This window comes from Syngnathus acus, chromosome 10, assembly GCF_901709675.1.
Source record: "Syngnathus acus chromosome 10, fSynAcu1.2, whole genome shotgun sequence".
Lineage (NCBI taxonomy): Eukaryota > Metazoa > Chordata > Actinopteri > Syngnathiformes > Syngnathidae > Syngnathus > Syngnathus acus.
The window spans coordinates 16174115-16195308 of record NC_051095.1 but is presented as its reverse complement, the minus strand read 5'-3'; the positions used below and the strand labels follow the sequence as shown (position 1 = coordinate 16195308).

The following is a 21194-nucleotide window of genomic DNA, read 5'->3' as shown; positions in this document are numbered from 1 at the left end:
GAAGCATTTCGCTCTAATTCAGCATTAACTGAAAGCATTCTAAATAAATCATTGAGAACAATGAGATATGCCTGCATTGTCTCACATCATAGACATCGACTGATGTATTTGGTTATTTCCAACACAAGTACCAAACACTGTATGTCCCAAATGAAAAAGTTTCCGGAATACAAATACTTCTTGGCTTAAAAAACATGAAAATATCCATCCATTTCTGTCCCCACGGGGGTCAGAGGTGTGGAGCCTATCCCAGCAGTCATCAGGGAGTATGATTGAAAAATTCCCGTCTTTTTTTTTACACAATTTTAACAGTGACTTGGAAAAAATGCACTCATCAGATTGCACAAGTATTGACAGAGGTCCAAATATAAAATATTGTGGCAACGCATCAGCATGTTCAGATACATCTCACACAACAGAACCAGCGCTTTTACTAGTATATTTCCAAAATACTATTCCCACAACAACTCCAGTGTTACCCGGAAGTTCCTTAGATTGTCCAGTGGTTACTTGACCAATTGGGCCACTACCTTGCTGCTCAATTAGTTTAAGTTCATGATTCAAACGGAAACCTTTTCACCTCAGCTTCAGCATAATTTCGGAAATCTGTGAGATGAAAAAATGTATTCATCTTCTCTCAACTAGAAAAGAAATCAATTTTTATTTCATCCTGTATGTGCAAATGGAGAGGCGGCAAAGAGCAAATCTGCCCACACTTTCCCACACAAACACACATTATAGACCCTCATCCATGTTACAGTTGGCTCAACACTCACTGTCAAGTACTTTATTCACAATAAGGTCTTTTTCTTCTTTAAAAAATCATTTTAATATACAACACAATTTTTAACAAGACACGTCTGTTTACAACTAAATTTGAATGAATTCCAGCTTCTCTCGTAACCAAAGCAAGCTCAAACATGGAGTGAGAGGAAGAGACAAAAAAACCATGTGAGGTTAGAAGAAAGACGAAAGACAGCAAAAAAAGGGTAGAGGACTAGTATGAATTTTGTACTAAGAACCAAAACATACTGAAATAAAATTAGAAAATAACATTTATAAAAAAAACAGTAAGAAAATAAGAGTTAGAGAGAAAAAAAATTGCTGAGGTGTGCCAGGATGCTGCATCCGCGATAACCTCACATGCATGTCTGACGCCTTTGCTCTGTTCTGCCAAGTCCACATACGGAAGCGTGCACACTCGCTTCTGCGTGTGCCGCCATATTCCAAGCTAGTGTGCATTTCTGGGGGATTGGAGGGGTGGGATCACGAAGCAGGAAGGGATGGATAAAGTCGAGTGAGAAACTCTGAGGAGCGAGTGAGAGGGGAGGGGTGAATGCACGCGCGCGCACGCCTCACCCTAAAGCACTCCCTCCATATTTTTCCCATCCTTCCCTCCTTTTCCTGGAGCTGAGTAAAGAGTCTCTTTCTCCTGCATCACAGCTCCGGCCATCCTCTGCCCAGCTGTGCCACTCTGTGTGCATTTGCATGTACGTATATGTAATATATAAATAGAACTATAAGCAATTCCTTATCTGTAGAGCCTCTTTTGGCAGGGCGTGGAAACTGAGGAGCAGAAAATTCATAGATTTTGGGAGAGAAGGGAACTTGTGACTCATAACGTCTGTTAATACTGTCATTAGTTTACAAAAGATAAATTAGTAGAAGGTGAGCTTCCTGGAGAAAGTGGCGTTGGTTCTATTGCCCGGCATCCTCAGTGCCGCTGGTAGAAAATGGGCACACGTTTAGATGTCCGTTCAAAGCTGGGCGGAACGGACGGGAAGAAGGTGCGAGCAGGCTAGGAGGTGGACAGAGAGATGACGAAGAGGAAGGAGAAGAGATGGGCTCCGTTCCATGATTGATGTACCAATCAGCTGAATCAGCCCGGGGCTCCAACAAGACAGGGTGCGGTGGATGGAGCCACCTGGGGGAAAGAAAAACACAGCTACGGTCTACTTGGTGGGCATAAACACCTGCTGAGTTTACAAACAATGTGTACAAATGGCTATCATCTGCAGGATGTGAAGCCGCAATTTTCTGTTTTTACAGGCAATGCATTGAGGAGTAATTCCTGAACTGATTTTCCGTGAATACCAACAAAAAGATTTGACTTAAGTTTCATGGAGGAAAATAGGAATACAGTGAAGCCTCATATTTTTGCGTTTTGAGATTCATGGCTGGCAATTTTTTTAGAAGCTAGATTCAATTATTACCAGGAAGTAGAGTAATTTTCACGTTTTCTTTCTATTCAGGAAATGTTGCTTTGGCACCAAGACACCACTTGAAGTGCATTAAGAAGCGTCATTAAGACAAAAGTAGTCCCTTGCCGACATCTTGTGGCATCTATAGGCAATTACAATTCAATGTTTTTCAGGGTGGGGGTGTTGTTAGTTACTCGTCCATTTTCGCTATTTGCAGCAGTTATGGACACACTTGCGCCAAATCCTCGCTGTCCCTTGGCTGTGCTGCATTCTATCTTGCGGTGGGTGACACAAAATCTAAGTGCAGTGTGTAAGCACTCGCTGCTGTCCGGATACGTTATCTTCCCACAATGTCATGTTCTTAAGACCGCAAACTAGTTAGCGCCTTTGCTTGTTGCCACTAGGAAGTGCATTCCATTTTGTCTCAATTTCACAGAATTCTTAACAGTAGAGTAAACCAGTTATTAATATAAATGGACGCATGTGACGACAGAAAGTCACCTGACATCCCAACAGATGCGTGAACATTCCCATATTGCTCCTGATTTCTAACAGTGAGCACGGATGGAAAAAGCTGCTCACGCCCGGCAGGACCAGATGCGCGGAGAGTGAAGCGTACACTCTGGAATTATTCATTGACGGGCACAATTGTATGGAAACATGGAACATTTGAGACACTTGAAAGGAATCAGCATTTAAGTTGGCAGTAACTCTACACAGCTGAAAAAAAATCATATTTACTAGAAGTCGTGCGGAGAGGTCTTCTGAGGCCAGAAACTTAAAGCTGAGCACACAGTGTTGAAGGCACATTTACGCATGTTTTCCCCAAATCAGCATAAAAACACATCTTGAAGACAGACTGGAATACAGGACTTCTTTGAGACCAGACTCAGTCATCCGTTAGCACGTGTGCTTGCGTACCTGCTATCTAGAAATGTAAGTGTAGGTGCGGGAAGGAGATCGTCCCTCTGACTGGCCATTGGTCGAGACGTTCAAAAAGTCCCAGATCAGAATGGTGTCGTCGTGTGAGCTGCTGATAATCTGGAACTCATCAAACTGCAGACGGAACACGCGGCCAGAATGCTCCTACAAATAGAAATTAGAAGTACCCTTGAAAGAACTGTCACAATATGGTTTCATCGGTACGCATACCAGCATCGGTAACTTGCATTGTCCGCATGTGTGGAGATCCTATTAGGACACAGACACATTTCTTTTGGCAACTGCAAATTACGCTCTGATAGCAACGAAGGCTACTGCCACGCAAGTTGTCATTACAATCAGTGTAATTGGGGCTGGTTCATTCAATGACACGTATAATTGGGCATGGAAGGCAATCTATAAAAGACCATTTCTGGGCTCTCCCTATGGCAAGCTTCGCTAAGTAGCTTGTCGTTCCTTATAAATGTACTTTGTGCACCTCAACCTGCTGGCGGGGCTCAAAGCAGAGGTTAAAAAAAAAAAATCACAATAGTATGTTCGTTGCGCCCCCACCAGTCTAAGCATGGTATTCTGATTGATATCATGTTTGTGAAAGATGAATTAAGGAGAATAATCCACCTGTTTTATTTAATCTCAGAGGTCTGACATTTCTCCTAGTGCTACACTCGCTGTCAATTGAAAATGACACCATGGTGCCTAAAGGCTCGGGTGGTGAGGTCACAGCTCACCTGTTTCCTGGGCTTGGTCATGGGAAGCTCGCAAGCTGAGCCCTTAGGCATCGTAAATTCATTTTCAGTCAACAGCAAGTGTCAGTACAAGGCATAATGACAGCCCCATGAGATGGATGGAAATGAGTGGCTTTGTTTGCTTAATTTAATTTCCAAAAATGCAATATTAATCAGAAAAAGACAGTGAGAATGAGTCGGCTGTGTTCACGCCCGCAACGGTGCAAAGAGCCCTATTTTAAATGTGTCACGCTGCACCAGCTCTCAATGGTGAGCAAAAAATACCACAACAAAACACAACAAAGGTCGTGTACAGATGATCGGATTGGTTAGACACAATTTGTTCCCATTCTCAAGAATGAAAAGGGCCCGACAATCCTGTGGTTTAAAATGATCCTTATATCTGAGATGTATGTGAGTCAGGGCCAACCATCGTAATTATTATACCTAACCAAAAATCTTCACGTGTGTGTGTGTAGGGAAAGCTGACTACCCTCAAGCCATTTCACTCAGAGCTGAAATGCAATCATCAGACTGACTGTCAGTGGCTTTGACATAATGTTTCCAGGGAACACTCTACAGATCTTTAGCAGAAACCAAACAATATGGATATTTACATGCCTCATGTGCGAACACTCACCACTAGAGTACGCAGGCATAGTGTGCTTGCAGGGGCTCGTGGGTCCAAGGCTGCTTGCAAGTCCCATACTTTGATTTTACTACAGAGCAAAACATGCCACAACATAAGACACAATTAGTGGGATCTACATAGGAAAGCAGAAGCAGAGTGCTTGTTGAAGTTGAGTCTTACCCATCATAGGCACCACTGACAATCCTCTTGTTATCAAAGCGTATGCAACGAACCAGTTCTTCATGACCTTCCAGCACTCGCAAACATGCCCCACATTCAATGTCCCATAACCTGCAACAGGGATTATACACTTTTATATGGCAAAACAGGATCTCAGCACTACCATAGTTTTAAAGAGAAGTCACTTCTGTCAAATGCTATTATATATTATTTACGAAAAAAATCCCCCGGAGATCTTAATTTCTTTTGTCTGTACAAAACAGCCTTTGTGAAAGATTTATCGAGATCTGAGATGGCCTAGGAGAACTTTTTCAAACTTTGTCTTCAACCAAATTGAAAGTATTAAAATACTCTAAACGACTTTTGTGAAACCCCTATCATGCTATAAAACATCTGCATCAATTCAAGATGCATCAACAACCGGCGATCGAATTATATTGCTCTTAATTGTAATTAAATTGAATTATGAGACGATATTATATCCCTATCGTGTATGTTAGCCTGAAAGATCACAAAATTGCTTCATCACTTTCAATGGTAATGAGCCAGCAGGATTACATTTGTGTCTTTGTTTTGCGCAAAACGTTTCATCAAATTTGTTCAACTGCAATTCAAATTGTCTGCTAACATTTAAACCAGGATGGGCAGGTCATTATTCATCAAAGCACATCATTTTTTTATGGAGGAAATACACCTGTTGTAGTCTGACAGTATCAAATGTACCTAATTGTGTTATCCGATGAGCCGCTGACAACCAGTCGATCCCGGTACTGTAGACAGGCAATGCCCCGCTTGTGGCCGTTAAGCGTGCGAACAAATTCACAGGTGCTGGTGCTCCATACCTGCACAAGTCAAGAGATGATTAATGTAAAATATATTGAATGGATGACATTTTTCAGTGTTTGTTTTCAGTCAAGCAATTAGCACAAGTCAAGAGATGATTAATGTGAAATATAATGAATGGATGACATTTTTCAGTTTTTGTTTGCACTCAAGCAATTCTACAACAATGTTGTGAGTGTATTTCTGGTTTGACTTTTAATGAAAGAGCCACGTCAGGCCAGCTTTGACAGATGAATGTAAAGATAAAAAGGACGTCTGCTCTAATGTTATTAGGTAAATAGCATTCAATTAACACTACCCTGAGGCAACGCTGTAAATGAAAATTCCATATATTCACATCATTACCTTGATGGTGCGGTCCCCTGAGGCTGATACAATATATTTGTCGTCAAAGTCGACCACGTTGACGGCCGCCCGATGTCCAACGAGGACACGCCGTAAGCTAATGTCGGTTGGCGAGGCCATGTCCCACACAGCGATCGAGCGGTCTTTGGAACAAGTGACCATGAGGCCGTTGGCGAAGCGTAAATGAAGCACGGCCTCGTTGTGGTGGATCAGCGTGTTGAGTACCTCGCCCGTCGTCACCTCCCACACCCTGCCAAGCAAAGGAGATGGACATAGTGAAATGGGAGCAGACACAAGGAAAACACACTCAAAGAATGCAAAACATTGCTGCTTGTTAAGAAATGAGTACAATAGTCCCGTTCTCCCTGGACACTATACAGGGAATACAGAATAGATGGGGAGCCAGAAGAGAAAAGACAGCATTGGATTCTTATTTTGAAAATGTCACCATGTCAAAATGTGAGTGGTGTCTTGATTCATGAGTGTAATTTGTTCCATGTCCAAGGTGATAACTCTTTACTCTTACATTAAATTCCCATTGAAATGAATTGAAATGCCATTAAGCTGTACCGGTACTCCCAAAGAGAGAGAGAGAGAGAGAGAGAGAGAGAGAGAGAGAGAGAGAGAGAGAGAGAGAGAGAGAGAGAGAGAGAGAGAGAGAGAGAGAGAGAGAGAGAGAGAGAGAGAGAGAGAGAGAGAGAGAGAGAGAGAGAGAGAGAGAGAGAGAGAGAGAGAGAGAGAGAGAGAGAGAGAGAGAGAGAGAGAGAGAGAGAGAGAGAGAGAGAGAGAGAGAGAGAGAGAGAGAGAGAGAGAGAGAGAGAGAAGAAAGAAAAAAAGAGAAAAAAAAACAATTATAAAAGCAAAACAGCACTGTACTGTAAAATATAAGATTCAAGATTCAAGAGTTTTTATTCGCCATGTTTGAGCGTGCCAAACAAGGTATTCGGTACATCACAGCCTCTGTTCAACATTTAGGTGACCAACAACACTCAGGACATGTGAATTATGACATACATAAACATACAAACAGAGAATGTAAAGAAACAAACTCCTTGTGTATTAAGACTGTATATGAAGTGCAATTGAGCTGAAAATTACACACACTGTAGGAAATTAGTGTTCCCTTTAAGGGGTGTGACCAAGTTGACATCAGGAGTGCAATCAGTCGAGTTGGCCGAGCGGCTAGTTGAGTGTTAGCATATGCGCCGTCTGTTATCCCATCTATATTGACCATGGTATTGATTAGGAAAAGGCACAGCTATACTTTTGTGTAAAATTTGAGCGGTTTGGTACGAAAATGGCAAAACATGGCATTGATTGTGACTGTTCATAGACCAGATCAGAAACTCAAGAGAATAATTGCTCTTCTTTTTTTAACTCCCGAGAAAATATCGTGCAAATGACATTATTCGAAAAACACAAGTTTCCTACCTAACAGTTGAGTCCGATGACCCAGTGACGATGACCCTCTCGTCATACTGGAGGCATAACACTGAACCTGTGTGACCAGTCAGAATCTTCAGACACTCCAGCGACTGTTTATCCCATATCTGCAGGTAGAAGTAACACACAAGGACATACAAGGAGCAGAATAAATGTGTGATTTTAGAATAGGCACAGATATAGGTCATGCAAAGAAACGCCATTTGTCATTGTGATGCTCATGTTCTGTTCACGCCTCATTTCCCCACTGCTGAGGCGAGCAGAACGTGTCCGCTTGGAGAATAATTTAGAACGTCCCTGGGTCCACGCCAGCCTCCTGTACAACAATAAGATGACAAAGCTGCTTCTCTCACACTATCCCGCTGCTGCTCTTCATCACCTTCTCTTCCTCTCATCACGAGTCAGACAGATAGGTTGTGGGACACACAACTGCATGGAGTTAAGTTCTTTTAGCCTATAATTCACCAGTTTGCTGTCTCACTGTCTGCAGGTAGCTTTCTTGAAAATTGCAGGTGTAGCAGAAAAAAAAAACACAAATGTACGTTGACTACACTTGAAATAGAAGGAAATCGGTGTATGTATTAAAAAGCTTATCGTCCGATGTACCAAAGTGACATTAGATTCTGTCAATAATAAGGACGTTCCTATCACACCCGGATCAGAAGTTTTGGTTTTACTGTCATGGTTTGGCTTCAGTGAGGCAGATGTTCACTGTTTTTTTTTAATAAAAAAAAAAAGGTTTTTCATCCTGAAAAATAAAATAGACTACGTGGTTTGTGTCATTTCAGGGTGTATTCAGACCTGACTGTTTGGTCCACTTTAAAAGGACCAGGGTTCAATTCTGACGCTGGTCCAGACCTCTTATGCAGGTGTGAATACACGCAAACGCATCCTTGTGCGAAATAAAGAACCGGATCCACTTTTAAAAGTGGTCTCGGTTCGCTTCCAAACAAACTCTGGTGCGCTTCGCTTCAGGTGTGAATACAAACAGTGTAAATCCCAACCAACAGCACAAATATGCAGAGCAAGAATGCAGCACGTAGGACTCGCATGTTTTCCTCCATTTCCGGGTCTGTGCTCTGTGCGGCGCCCTGGTCATTGCTTTTCCCAATGGGAGCACAGATCGTCACAAGCGTGGATGTGTTTACAAAATATACTTCGCTTGCAAAATGTACAGTCTGTATAGGATCCGCACCAAACAAAAAAAATTAAGTCCGCGTTTGGTCTGGACCAAACAAGCGGACTAAAGGACTTTTCTGGTCTGAATACACCCTAAGTAATACAACTACCATATTTGCAGTTCGGGAGTCGCAGATTCATTTAGGGAAACCAGTCCTTATTCTCTGAAAGTCTCATATATTTGCTGTTTTTGAGTTTGGGCCAAAGCAATGAAAAAATAATACTTTGGAGCCATCTGGTGGAATGGTTGTGTTGTGATGTTTCATTCATAGGTGTTTTCTATCTGCAGCAGGACTGCCCATTTGTCCCATCCCAAAGTGAAAGCATGTTCCTACTCTCCCATTGCAGCGACCGCTGTAGTCGACTTTGCTACAATAATTGGTCTGTATTCTCCAACATTTATTATTGTGTGTAAATGCCAAAGTTTTATGAAAAACACAACTTGCTCGTGCAGATATTTGTTTGCCTGTGTGTTAATGTCAACATATTTATTATATTAGCTAATATTACTGAGTGAGGTGATTTGCTTGTGCAGAACTGATTCTACATGAGTTCAAGATTGTATATTTGTCCATAGTGAGACAATCTAGTTTCCTTAGAAACAAGATAAGTTCTCGAAACTGAAATGCAGGTTTCTTAAGCTCCTATCCCACTGACCAGTGAGCAACTGCAAATGTTTTAGAACGCAGCGAAGGTTGCGTTCTCAACAGGGTCGTTCAAGGTCAGAAATGCTCACTAACCGGTAGGCAGTTGTTCAGCAGGCATTCTCCTGTACTGTTTTGGTTGCAAGGGACTTTTTAACATGTTCAAAATATCCTTGAGACAAGCAAAAACACCAAATCTGTTGGCAAATGTCTGGCGGACGTTTGGTGAACATTTGCGACCTCGAACGAACCCCGACGCGAACGCAAAATTAGCTGGCTTCAAAAAAACACTTGCAATTGTTCGCTGCTCAGTCCGATAAGGGCTTGGAATACAGTGCTGTGCAATACATTAGATGTTATTAGCTGATTTTTATTTATTTTTTTTAATTCACGACTGATGCAACAGTCATGCCGCGACAGAGAAACTCAACTCTGTACATCAAAACATTATGATCTAAATCTAAACCTGCAGATTTAAAAGCAAATCCGTGGCAAATAACATTAAAATCCTTCATACAAGCATGCACACAAACCTTGATGGAATTGTCCCTAAGGCCACTGATGATCTTGTCGTCATCATACTGGAGACAATAAACCCCTTTACTATTTTCTGAGCGGCATTGAATCCTTTGCAAATTGTGTCTTCCACACCGCCAGTTAGCCTCAATTGTCTGGAAGAAAAAAAAAAGACAATGAGAAAAATATTTCTCAGGGATAAAAGTGGAACGAAAACCAGCAAAACTGACAAAAGAAAAGCCCTTTTGGTTAGAGCAAGTACAAAGACAGAGTAACGTGCTATATCGAGAACAAAACAATACGGAACGAACAGAAAGACTTGTATCAAGTGTACCATATACACATTGACTTTTGTCCTTTGCTTTTGAATTCACTTACCTCTATGTCTTGGATGATTTTGGGATAAAGGGAGTGATAATAAGAGTTGGGCGGGACTTCAGATGTGCGATTTTTGAACAGATATTTCTCCCTGTGAGAAAATGAATGGTTATTATTTCATGCAATCCTAATAATAACAATAATACAACAGTAATATAGTCTACCCCTCTATTAATGTAAATAACAAATGCTATAAGACAAACAATCTAGTTTTATTTTAAGTATTTGTGGTAATATTAACTGCGGTACATTACGAAGGGGCCCATTCTCACCACTGATGTCTTTCGGACAGTCCTTTCCATAGTGGATCAGTGCGGACCATACGTTCTATGAGCTTCTTCCACAGCATGCCCTCAGAAATGACCCTCTGCCATTCTTTACACACCAGCTCTGCTGCACAAAGCGAACGTGCATCCAGGAAAGACAAGATGTTTTCTGCTATGTGATCTAAGCCTTGGGCTGAAGAAGAAGGGAGAAAGGGGATTACATACATATATTATTATATATTGGAAAGTGAGAGAGAAATATTTTTGCATTATTTCAACTTGCAACTACGGTTGGGCTGAAAATGTATCACAGTTTAAGTATTTAATTCCAGTCAATAGCGGTAATTATTTGTTTTTCCCCATTTTTTATTTAACTGTTCAATAAGGACCAGGGAAAACAAAAAAATTGTTTAACACCCTGAAGCAGTTGGCAGCCAATATTAATATTATTGTTATTATTAATATTATCATCATTAACAAAACCTGATAGATTGAATAAAAAAAACAAGGGAAAATTTGTCATCTACAAAAATATTTGCATCTCTGATTTAAAAAATGTAGATTTTTTGTTTGTTGACCAGTGTAATTGTTATTCACTCAAGCAAAAATAAAATGATTAAAATAAAATATTTTTTTTTTAATCTGAACACTCAATTATTCAATAGAATTTTCAGCAGGATTTCCAAATACCAAAATATTCAATGGCTGCAGCCATATATCAGAGGTTTCCCTGTGTTCAAAATTGGGAGGCGGCCGCCTCCGCCTAATTTTGTGCCGCCCCAAGAGGGAGCAATTGATCTCGCTCAACACATCCTAAAGCTCCAGCCGTGTAAGCACCGCACATTTGTGGTTTGCTCGCTGTACAGGACAATGGTTCTGGTTCTCGTACCTGGTAGTGCTGTGATAAAGTCTCTCTGTAGCATGGGTTTGAGGTAGGAGTTAATGTGGCCATGTTGGTAGTGGCACATTCGGGAGATGAGACGCTCAACAAACTCCACCTGGTCAGCCTCTGACCACTGGTCAAACAGGGCGATGCAGTGTTCCTTCTCTTTCTCGTAGTTCCCCTCTGACGGGCGCTTGCGGGACCCCACAACAGGACCATTACTAAGCTGTGAAGGAAAGAATAAATTTGAGTGATATTGGTTCAGAATAGCCCACATCATTCAATATTCAATAACTGTGTACATTAGAAATTCTGAAGTCATGTCTGCCCAATACCTCCCTTCCAAAGAAAATCTGCTAAGGCCCAATTTTTGGATGGCTCTAAAGATGATCCTAACCTTAATTATTCTGCGGTGTGTTGAGTATGATTTATCCATCTTCCTGGAAAATGGCCAAGGCTGACAATTGTAATTGCTACACGTCTTAAATATTTCCATGATGTGGAATACAATAGTAGTCGAACAAGAAACCAACTTATCAGAATTAGAGGATCAAGGAGTTTTGAAATGACTGCATACCATGTACTAAGTCATTCACCATAATACAAGATGTTATCATGAGAAATTTCAAACAAAATGTGATTACCAGATAGGTTTACAGCTAAAGCTAGCACAGAATATTTTCCTACAATTAGTGTCGGGGATGCAACGTAGCACCATGGTTCCTGTCATAGTCCAATTGTATCGTGGTTCACTTCATGCTACTTCACTGGATCGCTGTTTTTATATCGCAAATTATTTGCTATATTGCTGCATATTTTTTTTATATCTATTTTTTTTCCCAGAAATATACAGCGATTAGTGCATAAAAGACAGTACGTCCAAAGGTGGAATCAATTTACACAAAAGAAGCTAGCGTGCAATCTGCCTATGGCGAAGAACAACTGTCCCAAAGTTACACAACTGTTGAAAAATCCTAACAAGATAAACAAGCACATATTCACACAGAACCTGCCATTTGCCACAACTGATCCCTTGTCACTCAACGCAGAGCGGTTAACGATTTAGCCAGTTAAAAGCCAGTTGAATGTAGTGTCATTCACTGACTCCCACACCCCTCAACAGGTCAGACCGCGCCTTTTAAAGCCACACACAATCAGTTACGTATAGGCACAGATGTGCCCTCGTCCACTCCTACATTCCATCCAATTCACTCCGTTCTTCTTCCTCCAGGCTCACCTTACAGTAAGCCTGTTTCTCCACTTGGGCCCAGAGTCATCCGCCATGTTGCCCCTCATCTATGAAAGGCACTTTTACAGTAACTCTGAAACAGCGAATCTCTCCAGTTTTGAGTCATGTCTGAAAACTCCCTGATTTTTAGGAAATCATTACAAAAGAAAAATACTCACAAATCACCTGTTATTTGTAGGTATCTGTCACTCAAGGTCATCTTACAACACATGGAAATAAATCGACATCTAGTAGCAGACATTAGGACCAGGCCTCTCGTCCAGCAGGCATGCATTGGACGCGGGTTCATACGGATGGTCTTTGTTGCGTAATATTGTCTTTGTTCACTTGTGTATTGACTCATTTGGTGGCAGTCGTGTATTGACTCACTTGGTGGCAGTCAGACGAAGAAAATGTGCTTCTTCTGCCACAATCCCACATTTCAAAAATAGGTTTGCATGTTGATTGAAATAAAATATTTGTGGATGCATCAGGCTTTAAATGGAAGATTCTTGCCTTCCAACCCCATGCATTGATTACAAATTGCGTCAGCAAAGCTAAAGGTGAGTATATGCATGAATGAACGAGCAAACAAACGAACGAACAAATGTTTTCTGAGTTGTACTGTTTGAATCATGTTTCAAAGAGAGGAATTTTTTAATGTAAGCTCATTCATCATACAGCAGATTGTTTTTACTAGACTTTGATGCAAGATCTTGAACAATTAACCTCAGTTTTAGGGACATTTAACACTGAAATGACTAATTCTGCATTAGTTGGTATTGGAAATGCCAATGGTCAACATTAGAGGTGCCATTCTATGTTTGAACTCAGTAACTTGTTTTGGATAAGACAAAAAATATATGGTTCTTCTAGTCAATAGAAAAACATCCATCATGTGAACTGCTTATAGTACATATTAAAAAGATGGGTTTAAAATTGTGACAGTGGTAGTAAAGAACATTTTCTAATTTTAACTACACCACACTAGTCAGGTATGAACGTGACGGCGCCGTTTCAAATTTAACGCACACAACACATACGGATCATGGCACTGAGAGATACCTTGAGAACTGTGTTCTTCTTTGGCGACAGGTCATCCACTAGATTCTGTGACTCCATCCCCGATGTATTCTGTTGGTGACAAAATTGATTAAACGTGTGTAAGTGCATTATTTTCTCTCAGTCATCAGTTTGCTAAGAGCAGTGTGTTGAGCCAGGATAGCGGTGTGGACAAAGAAATGCCACAAAAACAGCCAAGGGGGGTAGCCGTCAATTCCTGAGACTTGGGTGCACATAGTATGTACATACATATACATACGCGCACACACACACATGCACAGAGCGGAGATCCCAAACACCACAACAAACTCACTTTTGAAACGGGTATCGGCCACAAAGGACCACAACAGTAAATTAAACATAATGTTGGCTGTTACAGGCTTCTGCACTATGTTAGAGAAATTAAAATCAGATGGTGATATACATTTTTGGAAAACCCTCATCTACATTGGGCACAACTTGGTCTTCTACTGTATTTAGATCTATTTACGTAACTGTACAATACCCATAAAAAACAAAAGGTCAAGTAGTTATTACTTCTCAAAATCAAATTGTGCAGAGCAGAAAACTGTATTTTCTTACCGAGAAACATGGCACGATTTCAGTTTCAGACACATTCATTTTACTTTTACTGTTTATGAATAGTTTCTTTGGTCTGTTAGCAAAGCTAAAATTGTTAAAAAAAAAAAAAAAAAGGTCTACTCAGTCAGTTTGAAACTTGTGCGAACTCCAGAAGTCAAGATCAAAATCTAAGACAATTGTGGAAACAGACATATAACATTACTGATATTTAATATCCTTTATGTGTTTAAGCTTATAGGCCACTCCTCCCTGATGATGTGATGTAAAGTAAGATAACTTATTTCTAGTTTTCAGTTTAGGCATGTTTAACTGTGTAATGTAGTGAATAAGTCAATTGCTTGCAAAGTTGCATTTTCTATGCTTTAACACTGTTTGGTTCAGATTTTTGTGGAAAGTGAACTTGATCAGGGCACAATGATTCCAAGAAAATATTGAATTTCATTTTTTTATGCAATTTCCATTTTCTGGACACCTCCCATTAATATGAAAATTTTAAAAAATGACCAAATAATGGGCATACATGTTTTTCATGCGACGATTCACAAATGAAGAGAAACTCACATCCATCATTCTACTATCTAAACGACTCATCCTCACAAGGGTTGCAGGTATGCTGGAGCCTCTCCCTGCTGCATATCATCAAAACAATTAAAGCTACACTGCCCTCCATAATTACTGGCACCCCCGGTTAAGATGTGTTCTTTAGTGTCCAATAAATTCATTTACTAAAATTAAAACAATACAAAGAGGAAATATTCAACCTTTCATTCAAGTCCATTTATTCAGTGGGAGGAAAGAAAATTCACATTAAGAAATGGTTCTTTTACATCAAATCATGTGTGCCACAATTATTATCACCCATGATGGTAATAGTTTGTACAACGTCCTTTTGCCAACAAAACTGCAACTAATCTTCTGCTATCATGTTTCACAAGGGGAATACAGAAAGATATCTCTGATCATTCGTCTTTGCGCAATCTCTCAAAACCATCCAAAGACCTGGATCATCTCCTCTGCATGCGCCTCTTAAGCTCACTCCATTTGTTTTCAATGGCGTTACAATCTGGGGACTGAGCTAGCCACAGGAGGAGTTTGATTCTGTGTCGACTGAATCAATTCTACAAGGGATGCACGGTAAATATTGGACAGATAACCACTGGACCAATATTGGGGGACAAATGTCATCACATTCATTGGTCTTGATATCAAGACTGAATCGATAACAGGACGCTTCAAATACACCAACACTGATCTGATTACGGTCACTTAAAGAATGCCAAACGCCAAGCCTTTGCATGCATGACAAAGCATATAAACAGCGCAACCATCACACCAATGATTTTTTCATTTTTACGACTAAAATTTGAAGACTCCGAATTTAGGGTTGTCACAAGAACCGATACTTCAAGTACCAATTCGGTACCAACACACAAAAAAATATGTCGATACCTGTTTTTTGTGGTACCGTCAGAACCGAATATTTAACTTTTCACTGGGCAAGCTGTGTCGATTCTTGCTGTAACTGATGGGGGCAGCGTACGCATGCGAGCAGCACGGAGCAGCAGTCAGCGGCGCTGAAGAAGAAGAAAACGTTGGTCTTTCATAACAATGGCGTCAGCAAGTGGGAGTGGAAGTCCAACATGCCGGCTTGTTGAGAAGCCAGGTCGCTCAAAGAGTCGTGTGGAATTATTTTGCATTCAAGATGGATGCAACCGGAGCAATTATAGATGATTTGAAAAAAACAATGTGTTTTTATAGATGTGTGACTTGAAGGCTCCATGCCACTGCTGCTCTTTTTTAATTTATATAGTTTACTATACGGTTTGAGCAGTTTTAAATAAATTAGTGATTTTAATAGTAAGTGGATTCTGTTGTTTTGTTGTTTTTTACTGTGGTACCGAATTAGTATCGAGAATTGTGGAAAATCACAGGTATTGGTACCAACTATTGAAATTCTGGTATCGGTATCTGGTATCAGAAATCAAGAAACCAAATTGCTCGACTTTTTTTCATAGCCGTATTGATTATACATAAATATAAGATCCTATGTAACTCCTTTTTCATTAGATTGCAAAGAGAAATTACTGGTTTCCCTACGAGTGATTAACGGAGATTAAGTACACAAATTGGGTTAAATATTATTTGACCCAACGTCACTATAAATTCATCAAAACAAAAGACGCTGAGTGATATTTACCAGCTTGCAACTGTCCGCTTCACACCTTCAAGCCCCTCAATCATACACTGATTATTCTTTGAAAGAATGCGCTCTTTGATTCAATCACAACTGAAGGAGGCACCTTCACTGTTGAAGCAAAGGCCCAGTGATACAATTGTACACACAAACATGCCTGTTTGAATGTGGAAAAAATAAAAGCTCCTCTTGACGCTTTTAAAAAACTTTTAAATTCCTATCTTGAAAAGTAGTCTAATTCCTTGATCCAAATCAATATTTCTTACGGAAACCCAGATTATCACTGGCCAAATATGCCGCGTGTTCATTACAGGTATGGGCATGAGACAAAAGTGTCCTTAATCGAGTTCGACAAACAGGTAAATAATCCATTAAGGGTTGAGTGACTACAGATTTTTGTTGCTGTTGTCGACACTCAGGTGATGGCTACACAGTCGACATCAATTAGCCAATGATGTCATTGATTTTTTTCCCAGTTGTCAACTCGCTGCGTTTTCTTAAAAACAAGTTCGCACACTCACTTTCTCCGCCCCTGATTTATTAATCCAATTACATTCATATCCAATCATATTCAAACAGCCTCATGGCCTCGCAGACAAGTTGGAACTAACAATTCACATATTGACAAAACTGAATGGTCGGTACTCGCTACAGATTACAAATGTAGCTTCTTTTCTGACAAGGAAATGTCCAGAAATATTGTACAGTTACAACTTTGCAGCTGCTTTATGGTCTGTTGCTAGACTTTTCTACAATCAAGCTGTCTGTGAGACCATGAAGGTGTCCGAGTCTGATGTTTAATTGAATGGGTCAATTGTGAGGTGGGCGACCAGTAGGAAGAAGATGAGCTTGCTGTGTGTCAACTGTTACAGGAGTGTAGTTGCTTGTCAGCTTGCGTTGGCAGAATTATTTTCAGATGGCCGTTCACAGCACTTGTGGTTTTATTTGAAAATACACTTGCATGTTTTACAAGTGAACGGGCAACCGGTATAATTTATTTAGTAAAATACCTCAATAGGCTTGAGGCATTGCTGCTGGTTTGTCAGGGCGACCATCCACCTGTCAATTTCAGCGGGGCATCTGTCTTGTTCCTGCTAAAATACACGATTGGCGATTCATCGACTTCTTGCTATAATCGTCATTGTGAACACATTAGTCAGTTTAAACCTCAGTATTGATTACTGTTGTTGTTAAATGTTAAATTTAAAGGGAAGAGAGTTCATCTCTCTGAATTATATGAACTCCTGACAATATTGGGTTGAAAAGAATCAAAGTTCCCAAAAGAATTGTGTCATAGCGGTGGTCCGTGCGAATGTAGATGAACTTTCCATAGCTAACATGTTCTTTAAACCGCAAACTGGATAACGTGAAAATTACAGCATCTCTTATGGTTTCATCCAATTAGTACACTCCATGTTGCCTCAACTGCTTAAAGACATGACTAATCATCAATCGGTTCCACATAATCAACATAAATCTGACCAAATAATAATGTCCTTTCCTTATTTACATAAAAGAAAAATGTCCAGTCCCAAGACCAAAGCGAAAGGGTTAGAGAAGCCAAGATGGGCTTGCTGGTGTTGATGATCATGCAGAGCAGAACAGAAGGAAGGAAAAGACAGGCTACATTTGACCAGGCAGGCAAGCAGGCAAGCAAGCATTAAATAGTCTCTCAGGGCTTGAAAGAAGACCCTCCCCACCTTGGCCCTCACACCTCCAGGCAGAAGAATAAAGGTGTCTGTTTCTTTTCACTTGAATGTGCAATAAGGAAATGGCCAGTCGAAGACGGCCTGATGCTAATGTCTTAATCACAGAGGACAGTGACTGTGACCAGCTCTGCTTGATTATATTTGTGGTCAATTACACTTTGGGATGCTATATGCTCGTTTCCGGCAGAGAGAGGCAAGCAGCGCACCGGGGGAGGGACCTGAGAGTAGTGCGCTTCAAATGTGGAGAAAAGTATAACAAACGTTAGGTAAGGAGGTTGGCAGGTGACATGAGGGTTTACATGGATGCTTAGAAGTCATGTTGAAAGAAAAGTAAAAGGAGATGGCAAGGGGGGGGGGGGGGGGGGCTTTAGGTAGAAGAAGAGCAGCAGAATTAAGAGGAGAGAGGCAGAACCTGGTTGTGAGCCCGGGTGGAGGGGATGCTCTGCAGGCACCTGAGTGCACACAAACTCTCAGCCACCGAGGAGCAGCCCAGCCAGAGAGAGCGAGGCACAGAGCACTGTGTGAGAAAGAGAGAGGGAGGGAAGGGGGGGAGGAGAAGACCCAAGTGGACGGAGGGTGAAAGAGAAAGAGCAAGAGAGAAATAGATGTGAAGTAAAGGAAAAGAGAAGGGAGGAAGGGATGTTGAGGGAAGATGAAAGGCGGAAACCGAGGATGTGAGTGAACGGAAGGATGGAAGGATGGATGGGTGGTTGGATCAATCAATCGACGCGTGGATGCATTTGGTCAGGGGTTCATGTGGAATAGATGTGTCAAAATGCAACAAAAATGAATGAATAAATAAATTGTGTTAAGTTGGGAATCAAGAGGTTGTGAGTGTGTGTCCATCAAAGGTGAGGAAAAGAGTAGAGAGGGAATTGGGGGGAATAGTGAGGGGGGGGAAACCAGTATTAGAGCGACACACACATTGCACAGTGAGCACAAGAGCGCACACCCATACTGACAGATACTCACAAAAGCAATATTAGATGTGAACTGGGAGTGGGTGTGTAGAAGAGAGGGAGGGGCATTGTGACTAGCTGGCCAATTATTTTCATTCCCATCAATTGTCCTGCCATAAGTGGTTACCAATGCCGTGACAATAAGTACAGGAAAATATATTAAACAAAAACAAAACACCTAACCCTGAAGGAAGCACACAATGGTCAAAGTCCTGGTCCTGTTCAATTGAAAATATGTACAGTAACATAATAAAATAGTCCAATAGCGCAAGGTTACCAAATGTAAACTGTAGCCAGGTCTTAGGTTCTAACTGTACTTTAAACTTTTAGATAAATACCAGACTAGTTCAGCACAACTTTTAAACAGTACTTAAATTTAAGTATTGAGCAGCACTTTTAAACTTTGATATAAACAACATACTAGTTCAGCATCAGTTTTGTAGGATCTAACTGTAAATGTGCACATTAGCATGTTCGTTTCTCAAGTGTTAACAGTTTGTGTTGGTTGAACCTGTTGCTACTCACCAATACTTTTAGAGGGTAGTCCACCCACTGTCCTGACCAGTAATTGTGGTCATATCAGCAATGATAATCGTGCACAGGCAAAGGTAGTGTAAAGATGCTGTAGCGCTGACCCCAAAGTACATTACATGTGACTTCATAGTAAATATTACTTTCTGTTATGATGGAACCTCCATGAACAGATCATCTGTTAGGTTTTTCGTCTCCCGTTTCAACTCCGCGTAGCTAAACAAACCAGTGGAACAAATGGAACTTAGATACACCGACTATGTAGTAACAGTCAAAAAGAGGTATCATAACTTTAGAAATCCTTTCGTTTCAATCAGTACAGTTGTAGCAATAGCTTTGTTGGGCTAACGCTACCCTAGCAGCCTAGCTTCTAAAGACAGGCAATCGTCTGGCATAAATAAAAATACACAAGCTAAACAAATAGTGAATAAGCCCCATTGCAGGAAACTACATTTAGAATGGTAGTTGATTGTCTCTGTTTACTAAGCCAAACGGCTACTCCTGTCTCAACCGAATGTCTATTTTGATATGGGAAGGAATGTCAAGTAGACCTAGCTAGCTAGTTACATAGCAACTTGGAGCCTCGCTAACCGTAATGCTAGATGAATGAAAAAGCAGTGCACTTCCTTCTACGCACTTCACAAATATAAACAGCCATGCTCCACTTTCGGATCATTTTAGCAATATTCCCACGCGCCTGGGAAACTACTGGACACGTCCACATATCTTTTGCCGGGAGGGCTTCCAACACACGACAAATATGTAAACAGAAGCGTACATTTTAGTGGTATCCAGTGCTAGCTGGATTGCTAATGCCCAGACAGGGCCCAGTTATAGTGGCGCAGCGTCACCGCAGTGAACACTACCCCGAGAAACCTCAGCTGTCTTCGGCCGACGGCTGCGCGAAAACGTCGGAAGAAAACACCAATTGCCAACCGGTGATCGAATCTCTATGTTGTTCACAACCACCCGACAACTAGTACAAATTATAGAAATAGTAACCCTAGTAAACTGCAATAATAGTAAAAATGTATCGCAAATTTCAGGCCCTCCCTTAGATTCCCGGTCCCCACTTTTCTCCTCAACCTCTCCAGACAAACACCCTCGGTTTGTTCTTCCTTTCAAATCGGCGAGTAACGCTTCTGCAATACGACTCGGACAACACCTCGTGTGTCCGCGATGCCTTATTGAAACACAGCTTACCATCAGATCCAACGTTTTGTCCTCCATCTCCGGATCCATGTTGACGATCCCCCCCCGAAACTCGCTCTGAAAATGGAAACCCAACCCTGCGTCGGCGGCCCGCAAATGCAGAGACGTCATTCGCTTTGCTCGAGCCCACAGTATTGGCTCCGACGCTCTGAAAGGGGGGGGTAGGGAGGGAACGCCCATGCGTCGAGCCAAAGCGCCGATAGGACCATTTCTTCCTAGCGGGGCGTGGTAACACGAATTTACCGGCTGATCATTGGCTTAGCGCGCTACTAAGGCTTTCCCCGGTGACTCCCCCAAAACAAAAGGGCATTTGCTCAAGATGCTGTTGCTATCCTGAAGAGGAACCGGCTAATGCAAAATCAATCATCCACATTGGTTATTGTGAGGATGTTAGGTCATTTAATGACTTCTACTTCAGTCTTTTACTATGTGGTTGATCAATATAAAAACGCTTACATTAATATTTCTCTCAATTCCATTGTGCCATTTTCAGATGACTGTAAAGGCCTAGATGTGTATCAGTAAAGTATATTGGTAAGTG

The 21194-nt window shown here is 41.1% G+C and overlaps 1 protein-coding gene across 2 annotated transcripts; it reads right to left on the bottom strand.

Annotated features, from left to right (window-relative positions):
* Positions 1 to 288: 288 nt before the first annotated feature.
* fbxw11a (F-box and WD repeat domain containing 11a) lies at positions 289 to 20809 on the bottom strand. Of its 2 annotated transcripts, XM_037261379.1 has the most exons (14): positions 20645 to 20791; positions 17253 to 17336; positions 13470 to 13538; positions 11183 to 11402; positions 10300 to 10486; positions 10028 to 10118; positions 9667 to 9804; positions 7299 to 7417; positions 5868 to 6117; positions 5403 to 5521; positions 4680 to 4790; positions 4509 to 4587; positions 3123 to 3287; positions 289 to 1924 (listed from the first exon to the last, which is right to left on the bottom strand). In XM_037261379.1, the coding sequence occupies exons 1-13, from the start codon at positions 20762 to 20764 to the stop codon at positions 3126 to 3128; spliced, it is 1749 nt and encodes a 582-aa protein (XP_037117274.1). In that variant the 5' UTR covers positions 20765 to 20791; the 3' UTR covers positions 289 to 1924; positions 3123 to 3125. The 2 variants fall into 2 exon arrangements, with proteins under 2 accessions (XP_037117274.1, XP_037117275.1); XM_037261380.1 differs by lacking the exon at positions 17253 to 17336 and having other exon boundaries at positions 20645 to 20809.
* Between the last annotated feature and the right edge of the window lie 385 nt (positions 20810 to 21194).